Here is a 16,948-nt window from a genome sequence, read left to right as displayed (position 1 = left end):
GAAACAAACAAGAGCCCTCATACAACACAGAAATCACACAACTTCAGCAGGCAAAGTTTGAGACAAAGAACGATTAACCAATAAGAGTATTAGTTACTAAGAATAAAGACATCTACTAAATAGAGAAATGGTGTATATAGGGAAATAATGCTACCTTTACGGATGAAGCAAAGATGCCAAGGAAGGGAAAAAAAAACCTCGTACCCATGCAAGATTGTGAAGTGCCTTTGGAGAGGATATAGCTGTGGCTCTGTTTGCTGAGATGCTGAAGGCTGGAGAACTGGGGTGTCGAGGTAGCTAGGCCACAGGGTCCTAGTGCCGAGAAGGGGCTGTGGACACAAGCTCCTATCCCTAACAAAGAAGCCATCTCCAATCAACAACCGCTTTCTGCCGTGGAGTCTCACTGGGTATATAAACCACACTATGGGCAGCCCCCATGCCCAGCAGTAGATGACCGGGTCCTCCCTGCTGCACTTCCCTTCTGCATTCTGATGGCAGCTGGGAGGGGAATGTGGGATGGCTCCAGATCCCAAGACAGGCCAGGAACGGCATACGGGATATACAATGAGCAGTGGTTTCCATATGCATCTTGATAAAACTTGGCACCAAAGGGGATGGGGGCAGTCAGATAAGAATGTTTGGGGAAAATGTTCAGAATAGTTAAGTAGTAAGACTGCTGACTTAGTGGTATATGGGTATCTAGGACACTGGCTTCTAAGCGGCGATCACAAGACAGGACTTCTCATTTGCTTAACTTCATGTATTGTTTAGGATGTTAGGGTACCATGAAGAGGCTAGAGATGGGATCAGTGGCTGAGCATAGCATGGTTGGTTCTAGAGTCTGGTTCCTAGCACTAGGTCTAACTCCAGCTCTGGGGGTGGGGGGACACGACACCAGAACTTTCTGATCTCTAAGTGCACCTTGAACATTCCCCCCCACACATCATAAAGTGGTGGGTTATACTTGCAGATCAATAGAACTATCAGTTTCCTTAGGCATTTTAATGAAGGCAAGACTGGCGGTTGCTGCACCTAACAAGCCTCACTGGCAGCAGCACTCACTCAGCACCTTACACTTTACTTGTGCCCCACACTACAGACTACGTCCCAGCAGACAGTCCCCAAGTTAACGATGCAGAGTAGACTGGCTCTGAAGTGAGCTTTCCCACGTGGGTGTTTCCACGCTGTTCCTTATTGTAACACGTTAAGACTGGTCCTTAAGCAAAAAAATGTTACTTCAGAGGTATGTGGAAATCCTCTAGGACCTATAAGGAATGACAAGATGCTTTCAAAGGGAGCCAAAACTCGTTTCCCCTTGAATAGCTGTAGTTCAGCCAAGAATCTTTGCTTAGTGTGCAAGGCATGGGGTTTGAGCCCCAGCATTGGGGATGGGAATGGGACAAAAAGCTTCAAATCATGAACTCGATTGAGCAGAACACTGTGTTATACAAAAACTTAGCATCAAGGCTGTACTATATTAAGTAATCTACAGGACCTAACACAGACATAAAGCAGATGCCAAGGGAACACAAAGGGATCTCCAAGTTTACAAAAAATGAAAGGTGCTTATTAGGTTGTTATTTTTCTTAGCTTGAGATACAGTACTGTGCACTCCTGGTTGTCCTGTAACTTGTTCTGTAGAGCAGGCTGGCCTGCCTTGCCTCCCAGTGCTAGAATTAAAGGTGTGCACCCCTACCTAATGCCCAGATCTACATTAGCCCCCATTAAAGCACTCTTCCAACTTCCCCAGGTTCCAAGAAATCATCAATGCCTCTTTTGGCGCCAACTTGTCTTTTCATCACAGGAAGCCACTCTCCAAGTAAAACAGGCAGGCATACATGTAACAATGGCATTATATGTTCTCAGACCTACTGAGGTCATTCTTTGCAAACATTTCATGACTCATTTTTTTTGGTTTTCCTCATTCTGCCTACAACATAGCACTACACACTTCAAATATAGCGGTACCGGCATGCTCAAAGGCTCAGTGAGAACACTTCCCTATCATGTAGCCCAGGGTTACATTCCCAATCATTCATTGTAATATAAAAAAATTGAATTTAATGTAAAGCTGACTTATTAATAGTTTTTTTGTGTGTGGGCACCTCGCGGGTTCTAAGTTCACTCAGGTTGGCAGGCTCGGCAGCATCCACGGAACCATCCTGCTGACGTTTAATTTCTGGTCATAACAGACTAGCTGCTCAGTGTGAAACATGACTACATTTTTTTTTTTGAAGTAGAGCATTTCCTCCATGAGTATTTCTTCTCCTTAAACGTAGTTGGCACAACTGTCTCCTGCTCCACACTTTTGTAAGGTAAACTGAGTATTCTTCAATTGGCTAAAACAGCCAGTGGGCTAAGACAATCCCAACATTCTTTTGATCCAGTTTGTTCTACAAAACAGAACTTTAAAAAAAATGGTGTTCATACAAACAATCCAAGTATAACGTCAACAATTACTTTTGACGTAGACAAAGCAAACACTCCCCTGTCATTAAGAATTCTAGTAAGATCGGGCACAGCACATGAAATCCTAATATACAAGGAATAAAGTGTACAGGGCACATGAGCACAGGATGGGGTTGAAGCCAGAGGTCTCTCCTTCCATGCCAGTATGAACTCAGATCTGGCTGGCTGGTTGCAAGCACCTTTACAACCTGAGCTACACATTTGTTCTAAAAGACACTTTTGCTCAAGATATTCCCTTCACAAAACTGCAGACATTTTACCAGTTTCCACAATGCTTTTCCTTACATGTTAACAAATGCGGGGAAGCCAACACCCAGGATAAAGGATTTAATCCAGTATTTATTCCATACTCATGATGGTTTTCTGAAATCAGAATACAAGTCATAAGAACAATCTATCAAATAATCTGCTGATAGTCTTAAATAACGCAGCACTGCATTACTGTTATACTGTTCCTAGATTAAGTTTAAAAACTCAAACAGCAGTCTTCATCAATAAAAAAAGTTTTCAATTTTAAAAAAAGGATACTATATCAAGCTGTTTCATAATTTAAGTATTCTCCATTTATAAAAATGCTTTGGAAGCTTGAGGCTTGAATGCTTCTCTGCCCGCGTGCCCCACCCTCTCCCCACTTGTTAGTACAGGGCTGCTGCAATGCCAGGCTTTACACGGCTTTTTAATATAGTATTTTAAAATCTGAGAAAGAATTCAAGGAGGGGAAAAGCACATGTCAATGTATTTTTTAAAAAAGAAACTAGGTGAATAAATTTTAGGCATACTAACAATGTCCCTTTGAGGTAGAATGTGATCAAATCACAGCCTAATTTAAACCTCTCATAAATTTTCTCTAACATTAGCTGTGGAGAATATTAAGTATAACATATTAACAAGAGCTTCCAAGGTAATATACAGTGGACAAGAATGTTAACCCTACAACTGTTGCCTTCATGTATACCGAAAGCACATAATTCTCCTAAAACAAACATCCAAGATCCATTCCCAAAGTCTTTAGCATTCTATTATGAAAAGCACAGCCATGCTAACTTCAGTACACAACCATAATCCCACACCTACAAAACAAAATAGAATTAGTGGCAGTTTATTGCCTTATACAAATTTAACCAACATGGCAACCATGCCAAAGGAATTAAAACATTTTCAGGACATATGTACAGACTGTACATTTTAAAAACAAACAAAATGCAAGAACAATCTGTGCATCATGTGTAACTCAACTGGGTGAAAACAATGCAATATATGGGATTACAAAGGCACTTCCCTACACAAAAAGAAATGAAAACACAGCCTACAGGGAGCTCAAAGAGTGCATAACTACTGCACAATCTTAACTTCGGGGGAAAAAAAGCAGAATTTAATCAACATTTATAGGATTCAATGTGATCCAATTTTACAAAATCTTCACACAGTCTCATCTTTGTTTTTATGTTCTCTTTCTTGGCTCTCTGGTTCTACACTCTGGCTCCTCTGATGATCCTGTCTGTCTGACTGGTCCTTGCCATCCCCATGATCTCTCTTGTGGGAGCGGTCTTGGCTTCTGCTGCGCTTTCTAGACTTCTCTTTGCTAGGGCTGTGTTCTCGTCTTCTCAATTTTTCAACACTGCCAGTTCTTCCTTGACTGCCACTTCTACTTCTTTTATTTGACTTTTCTTTGCTTTCGTTTTTATGTTTGCTTGACTTGTCTTTGCTCCTGCTCCTGCTCCGTTTCCCTGCATTTCTGCTCCTGCTTCTACTTCTGTGTTTCCTTTCTCTGCTTCTACTTCTGCTGTGTTTTTTCTTGGAATCTTTTTTGTCGTCTCTGTGTCGCCTATCCTCCTTGTCTTCTTTGTGCTTCTTCTCCTCTCCCTCACCCCTACTCCTCTGCTCCTTGGAGCGCTCTCTCGATCTCTCCCGGTCCCTTTCTCCTCTCTCTTTATCATAATCTCGATCTCGTCTTCGACCTCTCTCATTTTCTTTCTCTCTTTCCCGATCCCTGTCTCTTCTATCCCCTTTCCTATCACGACTTCGACTGCGACTTCTATGCCTTTCCCTACTCCGGCTGCGCCTGCGCTCTAACCCCCGATCAATACTTCGGGATCTTCGCCTTTCCTTCTCTCTCTCTTTGGCTTCCCGCTCTAGTCGCTGCCGTTCTTTCTCTCTTTCTAATTCTCTATCAAAACTAGAAGATCCATGGCCCTCCCGGTGATGACTTCTACTTCTGGATCTTCTTGGAGATCTCCGTGGACTCAGTGATCTCCTTGGAGACCTAAGAAGAGGGAAGGAAGAAACCAGAGTAAACAAAGCATTGTAAGGGATGGGGTATTTATTTGCAGTTCAGTAGACACTTGCCTGATACTCTGTGGAGCCATTGGAACCGACATTCAGTAACAAACATTCTCCAGTACTCAGCACACAAGAACCAAACACACTCTAAAAATTTCATCACCTCACATACACATCAAATATTTGGACATGTGTAATTTGGGGTAGAGTGCTTGCTTAGCAACTATTTCTATGTCCATGCTAAGCAGCAAAGGGGTACAAGAAAATAAATGAACTGTTCTCAGTATAGACTCACAATTTTACTGAAAATGTGATGGAAGAAAAACCACCATTTTTGGAAGGATAATAACAAAACAAATATATTCTAAGAACTTATCACTCCCCAGGAATCACCAACTTTGCACAGGCCCATCTTAAAACTGGTAGTCCACATCACCTGGATCGCCGGCGCTCAACATGTCTGTCTATCTCCTCAACCCCTTCCTTGCCATCTTTTTTAATCTTCCTAGGCCGGGTCTTAATCTGTTGATCAATATTCTTCTGAACTGGAACTGGGATTCTTGGAAACAACGTAGAGAACCACTCCAGCTTTGTGAGAAAGGAGCGAAGCATCTCTCCAATGGTCATTACGCAGCCTCCGCCAGCTTTCACATCTAGGTCCTATGAAACATAAAAGACACCCTACTGGTTAAAAAAAATCCGTTATCTCAACATATACGTGAACACTAAAAAAGAAAAAAAAATCTTTTTACCATCTTTGGAATCAAGTATAAAAAACTAATAGAAAAATTTTAATTTCTGTATCCTAATCTGGCAATGAATGAAGAATATTTGGGCTAATTGTATACATGCAGGTGAGAACAAACCCTGCAGCCTCTTGGGCATAAAGGGAACTGACTCACTCATTAATGAAAAATATGAAAAAGCCCCCTACATTGCTAAACTATGTGGAACAAGTGATTTAAATTTATATTCCACACACCTACACTTGAGGACACATTTGCACATATCATACCTAGCACTGAAACCTAGCTATGTAGGAACTACTTTCAGATAATTCCTGTCTAAAGGTTATCTTCTAACAGCTGCAATACAAAATGAAGCCCTGCTAAAACTGGAAGCAATAGCAAACCAACTGCCATGAAGCAGTGAGGTTTCTAAAGTTATGTACAAAATAAATAAATGAACAAATAATTGGAAACGCATAATCCATGATGACCATTGTCTCTGAAAAGGGTCATTACCGCATGAAGGCCTTCTTGCTATGCCCTCTCACAGCTCAGGACATGTTAGTCAGCTATTGTCAGTCCCAAACCTATAGTGCAAGCACACAAGGAAAGTGAGATTTGTTATCTAAACAGGAAAACAAGAGCTAAAGGTAAAACTGCTTGCACTCACACACATTTAAGTGTTCAGATATACAGTATTTCCAAATATAATCGCTGCAGATATCTAAAGAAGAAAACATACGTTAGCTCAAACAGAGGACCTCAGGCTTGTAAATACAATATAGAACAGATAAATCAGAAACATTCAGAAATCTAATACAGCTTTAAAAAAATGACATGCCTTTTTGAAGTGCTTTATTCTTAACAAAAGCAAAAGAACCAACCAAAAACAAAACAAAAACTAATGTAAACCAGGTGGTGATGGTGGTGCACACCTTTTATCTTAGCACTCCAAAGGCAGAGGCAGGCGGATCTCTGTGAGTTCGAGGCCAGCCTGGCCTACAGAGTGAGTTCCAGGACAGCCAGGGCTGTTGCACAGAGGAACCCAGTCCTCTCAAAACCTGCCCCCCACCCCAAAACAAAAAACAACCATCCATCAAAACAACAACCAACCAACCAAAAAAGAAAAGTTTAACAATTATGATCTTCACCTCACTGGAGTCTTTGAAACAAACAGCCAAAACCAGGAAAGGAAAATAACCAGCACTGTTGGGCTCGACAGGCGTGCCTGTGACCTTGCATTAGGGAGCAGGCCAGGATCAGGTAGTCTGAGGCCAACCCAAGTTACGTTAAGACCTTGTCTTAAAAAAAGTTCCTTTTGCCTACATTAGTGACTTTTTTTTAGGGTGGGCATCTAAACAAAATGAAATTTTTATGAGAAGCACGAATTCATCAAACGATAACAAAATTCTTTTAAGACAAGGTCTTCCTATATAATCCTGGGTGGTCTGGGATTTACTATGTAGACCAAGCTGGTCCACATTCAGCAATCCACCTGCCTCTGTCTCCCAAGAGCAGGGATTGAAAGTGTGCCCCACTAAGCATCAAACAAATTTGTTTGACCTCACAGAAGCAGCTGTTAACTATCCCATATAAACTCTGCAACACAAATAGTGATAAAAATAAATATACTGATAATATAGTTCATAACTGAGTATATACTGACACTATAGTCTTCAATTCATGAGTAAATTAATACAGGTATGATTTTAATCTTCTCTCATCTCAGGGCTTAAGATGGTGACCAGATTTAGATTAAAAAACCCTAAAATGTTAGCCGGGCGGTGGTGGCGCACTCCTGTAATCCCAGCACTTGGGAGGCAGAGACAGGCGGATCTCTGTGAGTTCGAGGCCAGCCTGGTCTACCAAGGGAGTTCCAGGACAGGCTCCAAAGCTACAGAGAAACCCTGTCTCGAAAAACCAAAAAATAAAAAAAAAAAAAAACCTAAAATGTTAATCTAAGGAAAAGAAATGTGGTAGGCTTTTTTGGGGGGGCAGTGTTGGGGTTCAAGCCTAGAACCATGTACATTGAGTATGAATGATTAAGTTTTTAAAAATTTTAAGCTGGGTCTCTAAAAAAGTACACCCTGCGTGGTATACTGGATTACAAGTCTGAGGTTGCCCTGAGTAATCTGGCTCAAAAAGAAAACAGAAAAGAATTATAATTATTTCCTCACCTTGGAAAAGCATCAGGCCATTTAAGCCAATCCCAACTCTTTGTAGCTCTGAACTTATAAGCAAATATGAATATTGCCATTTGAAAAGGGCCACATAAACCCCCAACTTCCAGTGGATTTAAATGCCCACAGCCACAGCGGTACATGCCTTCTCCACTGTATCCACCTCCTTAGACAGTCGCTACAGCTGTCCAAGTTAGGATCAACACAGCACAGTGTGATTTGGAAGAGAAAAGGTTATTATTCAAGTTATTAAAACAGAGAACTCTTAAAACATTAAAATAACTTAAAAATTTAACCTAACATGGCAAGTCATCAAATCTCAGCAAAAGGATAATAATACCAAAAGTAGGACTGAAGAAATAAATCTACAAAAATTCTGAAGACATTAAATCCAACAAATCAAAGATCAACAGCAGAGTGACCGAAGAAAGCCGATTCCGCCTTCTGACATACCTCCTCATCATCAAGGAAGGGCTCAAACCAGTCCCACAGGTCTGTAGGAGGTTGTGTATACCTAAGATCATGAAAAAAATACATTAGTTTATGGGATTTAAAATAAAATGCTCATTTAAAAATGTAGATAAATGCATGTTCACCTTATATACATAAATCCAAGGGCTCTAATATACGGAGAGTCTGTATGTGTTATGAGACCCATCACTTGCTTTCGAGTTAACTTCAGGGTGAATAACTTGTATAACAGACAAAAAGCGGTAGAAACAATGCCTCCTGTTCCAACACCTCGAACCTTTACAGGAAAACAGAGTTAATAAAAATTAATAAACAGATACTTAATACCCATCGATTTGTGCTTGTTTTAGATATCAATACCATGATCCAGATTTAAAAATAGAGTATAAAAAGTAATACTTCTCCAAACCTAATTCAACAGAGACTTGAATTTTACATTTTTGAAAATTTCTAAGATCTGCCAATGAATTGTCATTTAGCTTTCCTATAAACTTAGCAGACAGAAAAACTGGAAAAAAATGCACGTACTTCTACTTACCCCTCCGCACATCCCCGTCTGGCCAGCTGTCTTCCTGCTTCCTTTCTCCCATGGCTCAACATGTGTGACCTGAAAATAAAAAAGAAGAAGACAACAAACGTTCCTACTCTGAATCTTCCGAGTAAAGCAAGCTCAGCTTATTAAGAGCAACTCTCCCCAAGAGTCGCGCCACTGTAGTGCGTTATCCACACCACCCTGTACTCACACTACATTATAAACCATCTTTGGGGAAACCGCTCAGACAGAATACTAACAAAACTGGCATGTCTTCAAAGCAGACAGCTCGTTAAACTAGCTGTATAGACAGGTCATACTCACAAGGAGGTCAGGAAAGTTCTACAATTTCCTACATTTGCAAAAATTAGTATTTGGCAGTATCTTATCTTTTATGTAATTTTAAAAAGTTCTCTAAGAAAAAAAGCTTTAAGATTCCTCCTAAATGGTGCAGTTTTATGGCGTATTTAAATCCATGTCACAAAATTAAATGTTTTCTAGGGCTGCAGCTGCTCAGTAGCAGGTAAGGTTCTTGTTTAAGGCCTGTGGTGGGGGTCGGAATGTGTGTGTGTGTGAGATGGCATCTCACTCTGTAGCCTGGATCTCACTACTAAGACCAGGCTGGCTAAGAACTTTACCAATATCCTCCTGCCTCTGCCTCTCAAGTGTTTGGATTACTACCACATTTAGCTTGGGACCTCTTATTTCTAGTTTTCATCTGGATCATGTTCATTCTTAAAGATTAAAATCACAAAGCCACAAGATCATATTGCCTAACTGCAAACCCAGATATAAAATAAAGCTAAGCGTGAAGTCATTAACACATAGCAAATGTAACCAATGATAAAGTACCATCTCTGCTAAAGGAGCACCTTGCGAAAACAGCTTTACCTAAAATATAGCAAAAAGCTACCACTGAAACAGACAAGCCAAAAAATACTAGATCTGTTTTTGTTTCTTAAAACAAATCAACCCCGCTCTTTATTTCTGCCCATACACTGTAACACTTCATTTCAAGTGGCTTTAGACAAAAACAACAAAACCCCTATATTTAAAATGAAGCACAAAAAACCCTACATTAAGTTGAAGCTGTTTTGCTCAGCTCCTGCAGTTCTTTCCTGTTCCCAACAATTGAACTGTGAAAGCCCCAGTGCTGGGAGCAGAACCGAGGGCCTTGTCCATGTTGGGCAAATGCAGTACCAGTTTGGATTGAGCCACAACCCTTTTTATCTCTTAAAGGGTACCCAAAGGAGTGGATACAATGCAAAACTGAAAGCCTATAAACGTCAGAGATTATTTGATCCAAAGAAACTCATAATAAGTTTAGGTCATGTTTTATGGCTTTATTTCTAATTATGTGCATGAGTGGGTCTGTGGAGCCCAGAAGGGTCTGATCCTCTGGAACTGCGGAACAGGAGGTTGTGACCTACTAAATGTGGATGGTGTGAACTGAACTTAGGTCCTATGCAAAGGGAATATATGCTCTTAATCCATGGGGCATTGCTCCTTCCCCTGAGATTTCAGTTTTAAAAATGAATTTAAATATACTCTAGTGGAAAAAGTGGTCTCCAAATACAACATTTGAAATTAACTTGAAAGATTAGTCTATATTTTAAAACAACTTGTCAAAAAGCGCAGGGACCCAATTCTTCAAGGTTAACTGCATAAACTAACAACTATTCATCGTCCTATATCCACACTGAAAGGGTCTTACCTTCCAAAAGTTAGTTCTACAAACATCTACTCTGACTATCAGTTACACCTACATTAACAAGCTTTTGTAAGAGAACACCAAGAGGGCTGGTGTAATCTCTATCTCCAAAGTTAAGATTTTCCCATAAAAAGCAATTAGTATCTCAAAAAATTTCTAACCTAAACATGTAACTGGGAGAAAAGTAAGTAAAATAAAATATAGAATTTCTTTTTGGTAACATCTCCACATGTATATTTAGATGACACAAATTATATTTGGTCTGTCTCAAGTTTCTAAGTGTCAAGACAAGAAAAATTCGATGTATTTTATTTTACATGCTCTAGCAAAAAAACGCTTAAAAGACATCAAGACTATTAATACTCATTAAAATATAAATTAACTTCGGAGGCCTGGAAGGTATTTTTTTAACTATCTAATTTGCAAGGAAGTGGAGAATCTAGTCAGTGAGACCAAAATCAATGGCCCAAAACCAAACCAAAAAAAACCTAATTAGCCATTCATTTAACCAGGGAAATGCATTTATGGCGATTGAGCATGATTAATAGTGCATACCTCTACCTGCGACCCTGGGCTGCTCCGAGCCTCGCTGCAAGACTGAGTCAATCCTGCTAACGAAACAAGAACTGAGACACGAGTGCAGTGAGGAGGCGCCAGGTGAGCTCCCCAGCACAGCCAAGCCAGCACCGACCCTGCCGCAGAAGCCCAGGGCCCAGAGGATTCTAATTATGCCCAACGCACAGGTGGCTGAGACCTCCGACTCCTGACTTCCTGCTGGGAACATTTCCAGGCCTTCTGTACACCTCTCTGCACCGGCACTCCGCGCCACCCTCAGCCCTCCCGCCCCACCCCGACACACGCACACTAACCAAGTCTGGTCGGGGTTGGAGAGTTAACGAAGAACGCGGGGCCGACACGCAAGTAATTACTCCAGCAATGCCGCTGGCCCGAGGGGCAGCGGAAGCACCACCAAGTTAGTGCTTGGTCGACACGGGTAAAAGGGAGTCATTTTTAAAATGGTGAACTTGGACGGGCTTCTGGTAATACTTTTCTCCTCTCCCTTAGCCCTTTTGCCCAACAGCTCCCTGGGGGACCGGCAGGAGGTTGGGGCAGGTTAAAGATCGATTGTGGCGGGCTCGCCCGGCTCTTGAAAAAAAGAAAAAAAAACCCCAACAACCCACGGAACCTGAAAAGGAGAAAGAGGGCGGCCCTAGCCCGACCCGTCCCAAACCAGCCAGGAGCCGCACTTCTCCCTCCGCCAACTTTCACCCTCCCCCCCAAAATCCTCGGGTCTCGGAGGGGAGGGGGGCGCTTCCACCGGTGTCCGACAACCCGCTCTGGCGGACTCACCCCCAAACCGAGGGGCCTAGGGGCTGCGTACCTTAAAGTAGATCTCGTCCACCACCTCGTGGTAGGTCTTGAGCTCGTAAAGCTGCACTTTGAAGTAAGGCGACGACAGGATGTTGGTGAGGATCATGGGGTTGAGGTTCATGGTCTTCTCGTTGCCCCACAGCGGCAGTACGTTGCCCTGCTTGCCCGACACCGCCGGCTTGGTGGCGCCGCCGCCGCCGCCGCATGGCTGCTGCTGCTGGGCCACGGCCGCGGCCGCCTGGTGCTGCGGTTGCGAGTTGCCTGTCAGCGCGGGGCTGTTGTTAGCCATGTTGCCGCGGCAGGAAGGAGGGAGGGAGGAGGGGGAGGCCCAAGCTCGATCGCGCTCTTCGGGACAACGGTCCCGGACCTACTCCATGGAAGGCCGTCGGGCCGGGGAGCCCGCCGCGTTGTGCCCCAGCCGAGCGTGGGACTGCAACTGGGACGCCGACACACGGACTCCGAGCCCGGGGCGGACAGCAAACTCAAGCCGCGAGGACGCCGGGCGCAAGGGACAGCGGCGAGCCAGGGAGCACGATCTCTTCCGCCAACTGCCCCTGGGAACAAGATGGCGGGCCCAGCGGAAGTGACGACGCACGCCCGGGCGTTCGAGCTAAGCCCGTGGCCAATCAGAGCCGCCCGGGTGGGCAGGCGGTTCCTTTTCCTGGTTGCGCGAGGTCGCTGCTGGTTGGGTTCGCTGTGGCGGTCCCTGTGCCACCCTGGTGGGTTCCTCCTGGGAGTTCGGCCCCAAGGGAAAGTGATTTAGACCCGATCGCTGTGTATTAGAGTTTGAATCGGTGGTTAAGGTTTTAGAGGCAGGAAGGGGGTCTTGTCACCCTAACGCACTGCGCTTGGCTAATGCGTGACTCTTTACTCCTACGGAGCTTCCGAGGTCTCAAGAGTTAATTCTGTTAAGATTCCCCAGAAAGAACTAGGGTCAGGGAATCCCACTTCTCCGTACGACTCAGATAAAGGGTCCTTGAGCCTTTCTCAGAGAAGTGTCCAACCGGAAATCGTAGACAGCCTCAATTTACTCACATAGGATTAGGATAGCGCCCCCCCCCCCCAACAAAAAAAACAACAGGGTTTCTCTGTGTAGCTTTGGGGCCTGTCCTGGAACTCGCTCTGCAGACCAGACCGGCCTTGAATTCACAGATCACCTGCCTCTGCTTCCTGAGTGTAGGGGTGGCCTTCACCCACTGCCACCATCCGTTTTTTTTTTTGTTTTTTGTTTAAAGACAGTTTGGAGCCTGTTCTGGAACTCGCTTTGTAGACCAGCTGGCCTCGAACTCACAGAGATCCACCTGCTCCTGCCACCTGAGTGCTGAGTTTAAAGGCGTGCGCCATTGGCTATATTGGGATAACACTTTAACTGGATTGTGAATGTTAAAGAAAGTACCCTCAGCTGGGCGTGGTGGTGGTGCCTGCTTTAATCCCACTGCTGGGGAAGAAGGGGCAGGCCAGTCTTTGAGTCTGAAACCACCTGATCTACATAGTGAGTTCCAGATCAGCCAAGGCTCCACAGAGAGACCAATCTCAAAAGAACAAAAAGAAATAGCTGCTACTCTACCTGGAGTGCTTCTATAGAATCAAATCTATCTTTTATAATTTTTAGATAGGGACATAGTATGTAGCCCAAGCTGGCCTCAAACTCAGGACAATCTTTCTGCCACAGTCTTCGGAATACTGGGACTTCAGTCGTGAGCCACCACGTGCAGTGAGATAGTTACATGGCACAGCTGCACTGGGCACCAGGGGTGGGGGTGGTGAATGGTATAAAGGAATCATCAAGGGTCACAACTTAAGGTGAATGGAGTTTGGCAGTTAAGTGAAGGCAATAGCGCTCTGATGTATCTTTGGATGGAATGGGGCGGACATTTCACTGGCAGAGAATAGCCTAAGCATAGAAGTCAAAATCAGGTTTACTAGCCGGGCGGTGGTGGCGCACGCCTTTAATCCCAGCACTCGGGAGGCAGAAGCATGCGGCTCTCTGTGAGTTCAAGACCAGCCTGGTCTACAAGGGCTAGTTCCAGGACAGGCTCCAAAACCACAGAGAAACCCTGTCTCGAAAAAGCAAAAAAAAAAAAAAAAAAAAATCAGGTTTACTAGGTGGTAAATAGCACAGTTGGCAAGAGGTTAGGAGATAGGCTTCTGGGGGAGTAGTGGTGATAAAATGCCTATAATGTCACAATGAAACAGTAGAAGTTTAATAATACTCAAACCAAGTGTTACCCCACATCTTTATAGCACGTGTGTCTATTTACTTAAATCAGGCTAGGTTTGGTTTTGGTAGCCACATCTGTAATGCCAGCATTCACGAGGCTGAGGCAGATAGATCAATCATGAGTCCAAGGCCAGTCTGGGCTATGTAACAACAACTTGACTTTTAAAAAAATCAAGCTGTTGGTGTTTTGTTCAATGACAGAACACATGTTTAGCACATGCAAAGTCAGTTTAATCCCAACACATTTGCATGCTTCTGTGCACATTCATGTACACACACGTTAGGGGCTGTGGATGTACCTCACAGGTAGAGGCTTTGTTTAGCTAGCAGGACTTTTAGCCCCACCACTGGAAAAAGAAAATAGTTCACACATATAATTGTACCACCGACCTTAATGTCTACTTTGTATTACTAATGCTAATATTTCTGGCTTCAGTCCATTTTTGCAGAGATTGCCAGAATAATTCCAGGGCACCTCTGCTCCTGGCTGCCTCCTTAGCCACAAACTCAACTGAGTACCATCCAATGACATTTTTCATTCTATTTCATTTCTGCTTGTGTTGTGTCTGACTGTTTATTCTTTCCTGGAAGCTTTTGGGTTAGGAAGTTTCAAGGCAGAAAATCTTAGTTTCAGCAGTATATACACAAAGGGGGTAGAGATAGAACAAAGGATGTTGGGAGATGGGCAATGAGTTGAAGCCAACTGCTCCCCAAACTGAATCCTATTGATCACCCCTCAGAGGGAAATCCATATGCAGTCCTGGTTTGCAAGTCAACATTTTGTCAGTGACTAAATGACATAAGTCGCTTTGGGTTCTTTGAGGGGGTTGGTGATAAGAGAGGAATTGATATTTATCAATTCCTCTGCTCTGCTCCAAGGAGGAGGTCCAGCAGGGTCTGGGTTGTGAAGGTGAACTTTCTGGGTGGAGGTCTATACTGTGGAATTGTAACACCCGATTTTGTGTTATACCCTCGGTACAGTTCGCGCGCCCCTGTACCGAACGTGAGTCGAGCAAGGGCCTGGAGATTGAAAGAACACAGAGAGAGACCAGGGTCATTCGAAAGGAGATCAGCCGAATGCCAGTTTATTCAGAATTGGGGAAGTCCTTTTGTACCTAACTGCTGCACAAGGATATCCTCCCAGGCAGGTGGGAAATTACCATATTAACAATGGAGTAAATGCCCTGCAACTAACCACCAAGCGGGGCAGGGAGAGCACAGAAACACACAGGAAGCTTAGTTAGCTGATCATAAACTGTCCCCGCGAATGCACCCCAGGAATAAGGGAGACCAGGGCCCTACATGGAATGAATGAAGAAGGTGTGTTACTAGAGGAGAGATTTATTTGGGTCATAAGTTCAGAGGCTTAAGTCTGTCATCCCTTGGCAGTGTTAGTTCTGAGCCTGTGTGTGCCGACGTTACTGGTGTATCTCTGGGCTGTGTGTGCCGGTGTTACTGGTGTATCTCAGGGCTTCCCTGCCGAAGTATCCATGTTCTTGTGTCCTCCAGCAAGGGATTTGATCAGGACAGGTGGTTAGAATAGACATAGAAAATTAGAAAGGGGGCTGGAGAGATGGCTCAGAGGTTGAGCACACTGGCTGTTCTTCTAGAGGTCCTGAGTTCAATTCCCAGCAACCACATAATGGCTCATAACCATCTGTAATGAGGTCTGGTGCCCTCTTCTGGCATAGAGGTATACAGGAGGAACATTGTATACATAATAAATAAATCTTAAAAAAAAAAAGAAAATTAGAAAGGGAAAGCACTCCCAGTGGGAGTGGACTAGTGAGCTGAGAGAAAGGCTCCGGAACTGTGGGCTGAGAGCATTTTTCAGTGCATTTACATACCTGCCTCTCTCTGGTTTGTATATGGTAGGCTTCTGTTGAACATGCTCCCTTTGCTAGTGAAGCCTGGGTGTGGAAGGGAAGGGTTTCCTTTCAGTCTTTTTTTTTTTTCCAAGCAATTCGCTGCTTCTCTTTTTCTCCCTTTTTTTTTTTTTTTTTTTTTTTTGAGACAGAGTTTCTCTGTGTAGCTCTGGCTGTCCTGGAACTCACTCTGTAATCCAGGCTTGCCTCAAACTCAGAGATCTGCCTCTCTCTGCCTCCCGAGTGCTTAGATTAAAGGCATGTGCCACCATCACTCAGCACCAACTGGCTTCTTTTATATGTTGATTTTTATTATTATTTTCATCATCATTATATATTTTGAGACAAGGTCTTTCTTTCTTTCTTTCTTTCTTTCTTTCTTTCTTTCTTTCTTTCTTTCTTTCTTTCTTTCTTTTTGATTTTCTAGACAGGGTTTCTCTGTAGTTTTTGGCGCCTGTCCTGGAACTAGCTCTTATAGACCAGGCTGGCCTCGAACTCACAGAGATCCGCCTGCCTCTGCCTCCCAAGTGCTGGGATGAAAGGTGTGTGCCACCACCGCCCAGCCTGAGACAAGGTCTTTCTATGTAGTCCAGTTGTCCTGGAACTTGATATGTAGACCAGGCTGATCTTGAACTCACAAGAGATCCATCTGCCTCTGCTGGGGTTAAAGGTGTGTGCTACCACGGGCTAGCATTAATCCTCTTTTTATAAGATGTTGTTCTTAGCTGGGTAGTGGGGGGCACAGGCCTTTAATCCCAGCATTTGGGAGGCAGAGGCAAATGAATCTCTAGATTCAAGTCCAGTCTGATCTACAGTGAGTTCCAGAACAGTCAGTTATACAAAGAAACCCTGTTTTGAAAACAAAACAAACAAAAAAGAGTTGTTCTTATTTTTATCTTCTTAAATTTATATGTATGTGTGTTGAGCGTATGCCACATGTGTGGGTGCCCTTGAAGGCCAGGAGAGGATTCAGTTCTCCTGAAGCAGGAGTATTTGGGTGTGGGAACTGAAGTGGAGTCCTCTGGAAGAGCAGCAAGTGCTCTTAACTGCTGATCAGTTTCACCAGCTCCCTCACGAGCTTAGCTCATCTTGTCATGTTTTCTAGTCTCTTCTCCTGCAC

The 16,948-nt window shown here is 43.6% G+C and overlaps 1 protein-coding gene across 1 annotated transcript; it reads right to left on the bottom strand.

Moving 5' to 3' along the window:
- Positions 1-2,788: 2,788 nt before the first annotated feature.
- Prpf38b (pre-mRNA processing factor 38B) lies at positions 2,789-12,322 on the bottom strand. The gene is made up of 6 exons (XM_075981579.1): positions 11,753-12,322; positions 8,667-8,735; positions 8,254-8,405; positions 8,111-8,171; positions 5,186-5,409; positions 2,789-4,732 (listed from the first exon to the last, which is right to left on the bottom strand). Exons 1-6 carry the CDS (start codon positions 12,029-12,031, stop codon positions 3,889-3,891), a joined length of 1,629 nt encoding a protein of 542 aa, XP_075837694.1. The 5' UTR covers positions 12,032-12,322; the 3' UTR covers positions 2,789-3,888.
- Between the last annotated feature and the right edge of the window lie 4,626 nt (positions 12,323-16,948).

The sequence above is a fragment of the Microtus pennsylvanicus genome, chromosome 7 (assembly GCF_037038515.1).
Source record: "Microtus pennsylvanicus isolate mMicPen1 chromosome 7, mMicPen1.hap1, whole genome shotgun sequence".
In the NCBI taxonomy this organism is placed as follows: domain Eukaryota; kingdom Metazoa; phylum Chordata; class Mammalia; order Rodentia; family Cricetidae; genus Microtus; species Microtus pennsylvanicus.
This window is presented reverse-complemented; position numbering and strand designations above follow the sequence as displayed.

Coding starts and splice junctions, on each gene's coding strand:
- Prpf38b (XM_075981579.1), bottom strand. CDS start 12,031: ATGGCTAACAACAGCCCCGCGCTGACAGGCAACTCGCAACCGCAGCAC. Junction 8,736..11,752: donor TGGACGAGATCTACTTTAAG/GTACGCAGCCCC, acceptor TTTTATTTTCAG/GTCACACATGTTGAGCCATG. Junction 8,406..8,666: donor AGACGGGGATGTGCGGAGGG/GTAAGTAGAAGT, acceptor TTTCCTGTAAAG/GTTCGAGGTGTTGGAACAGG.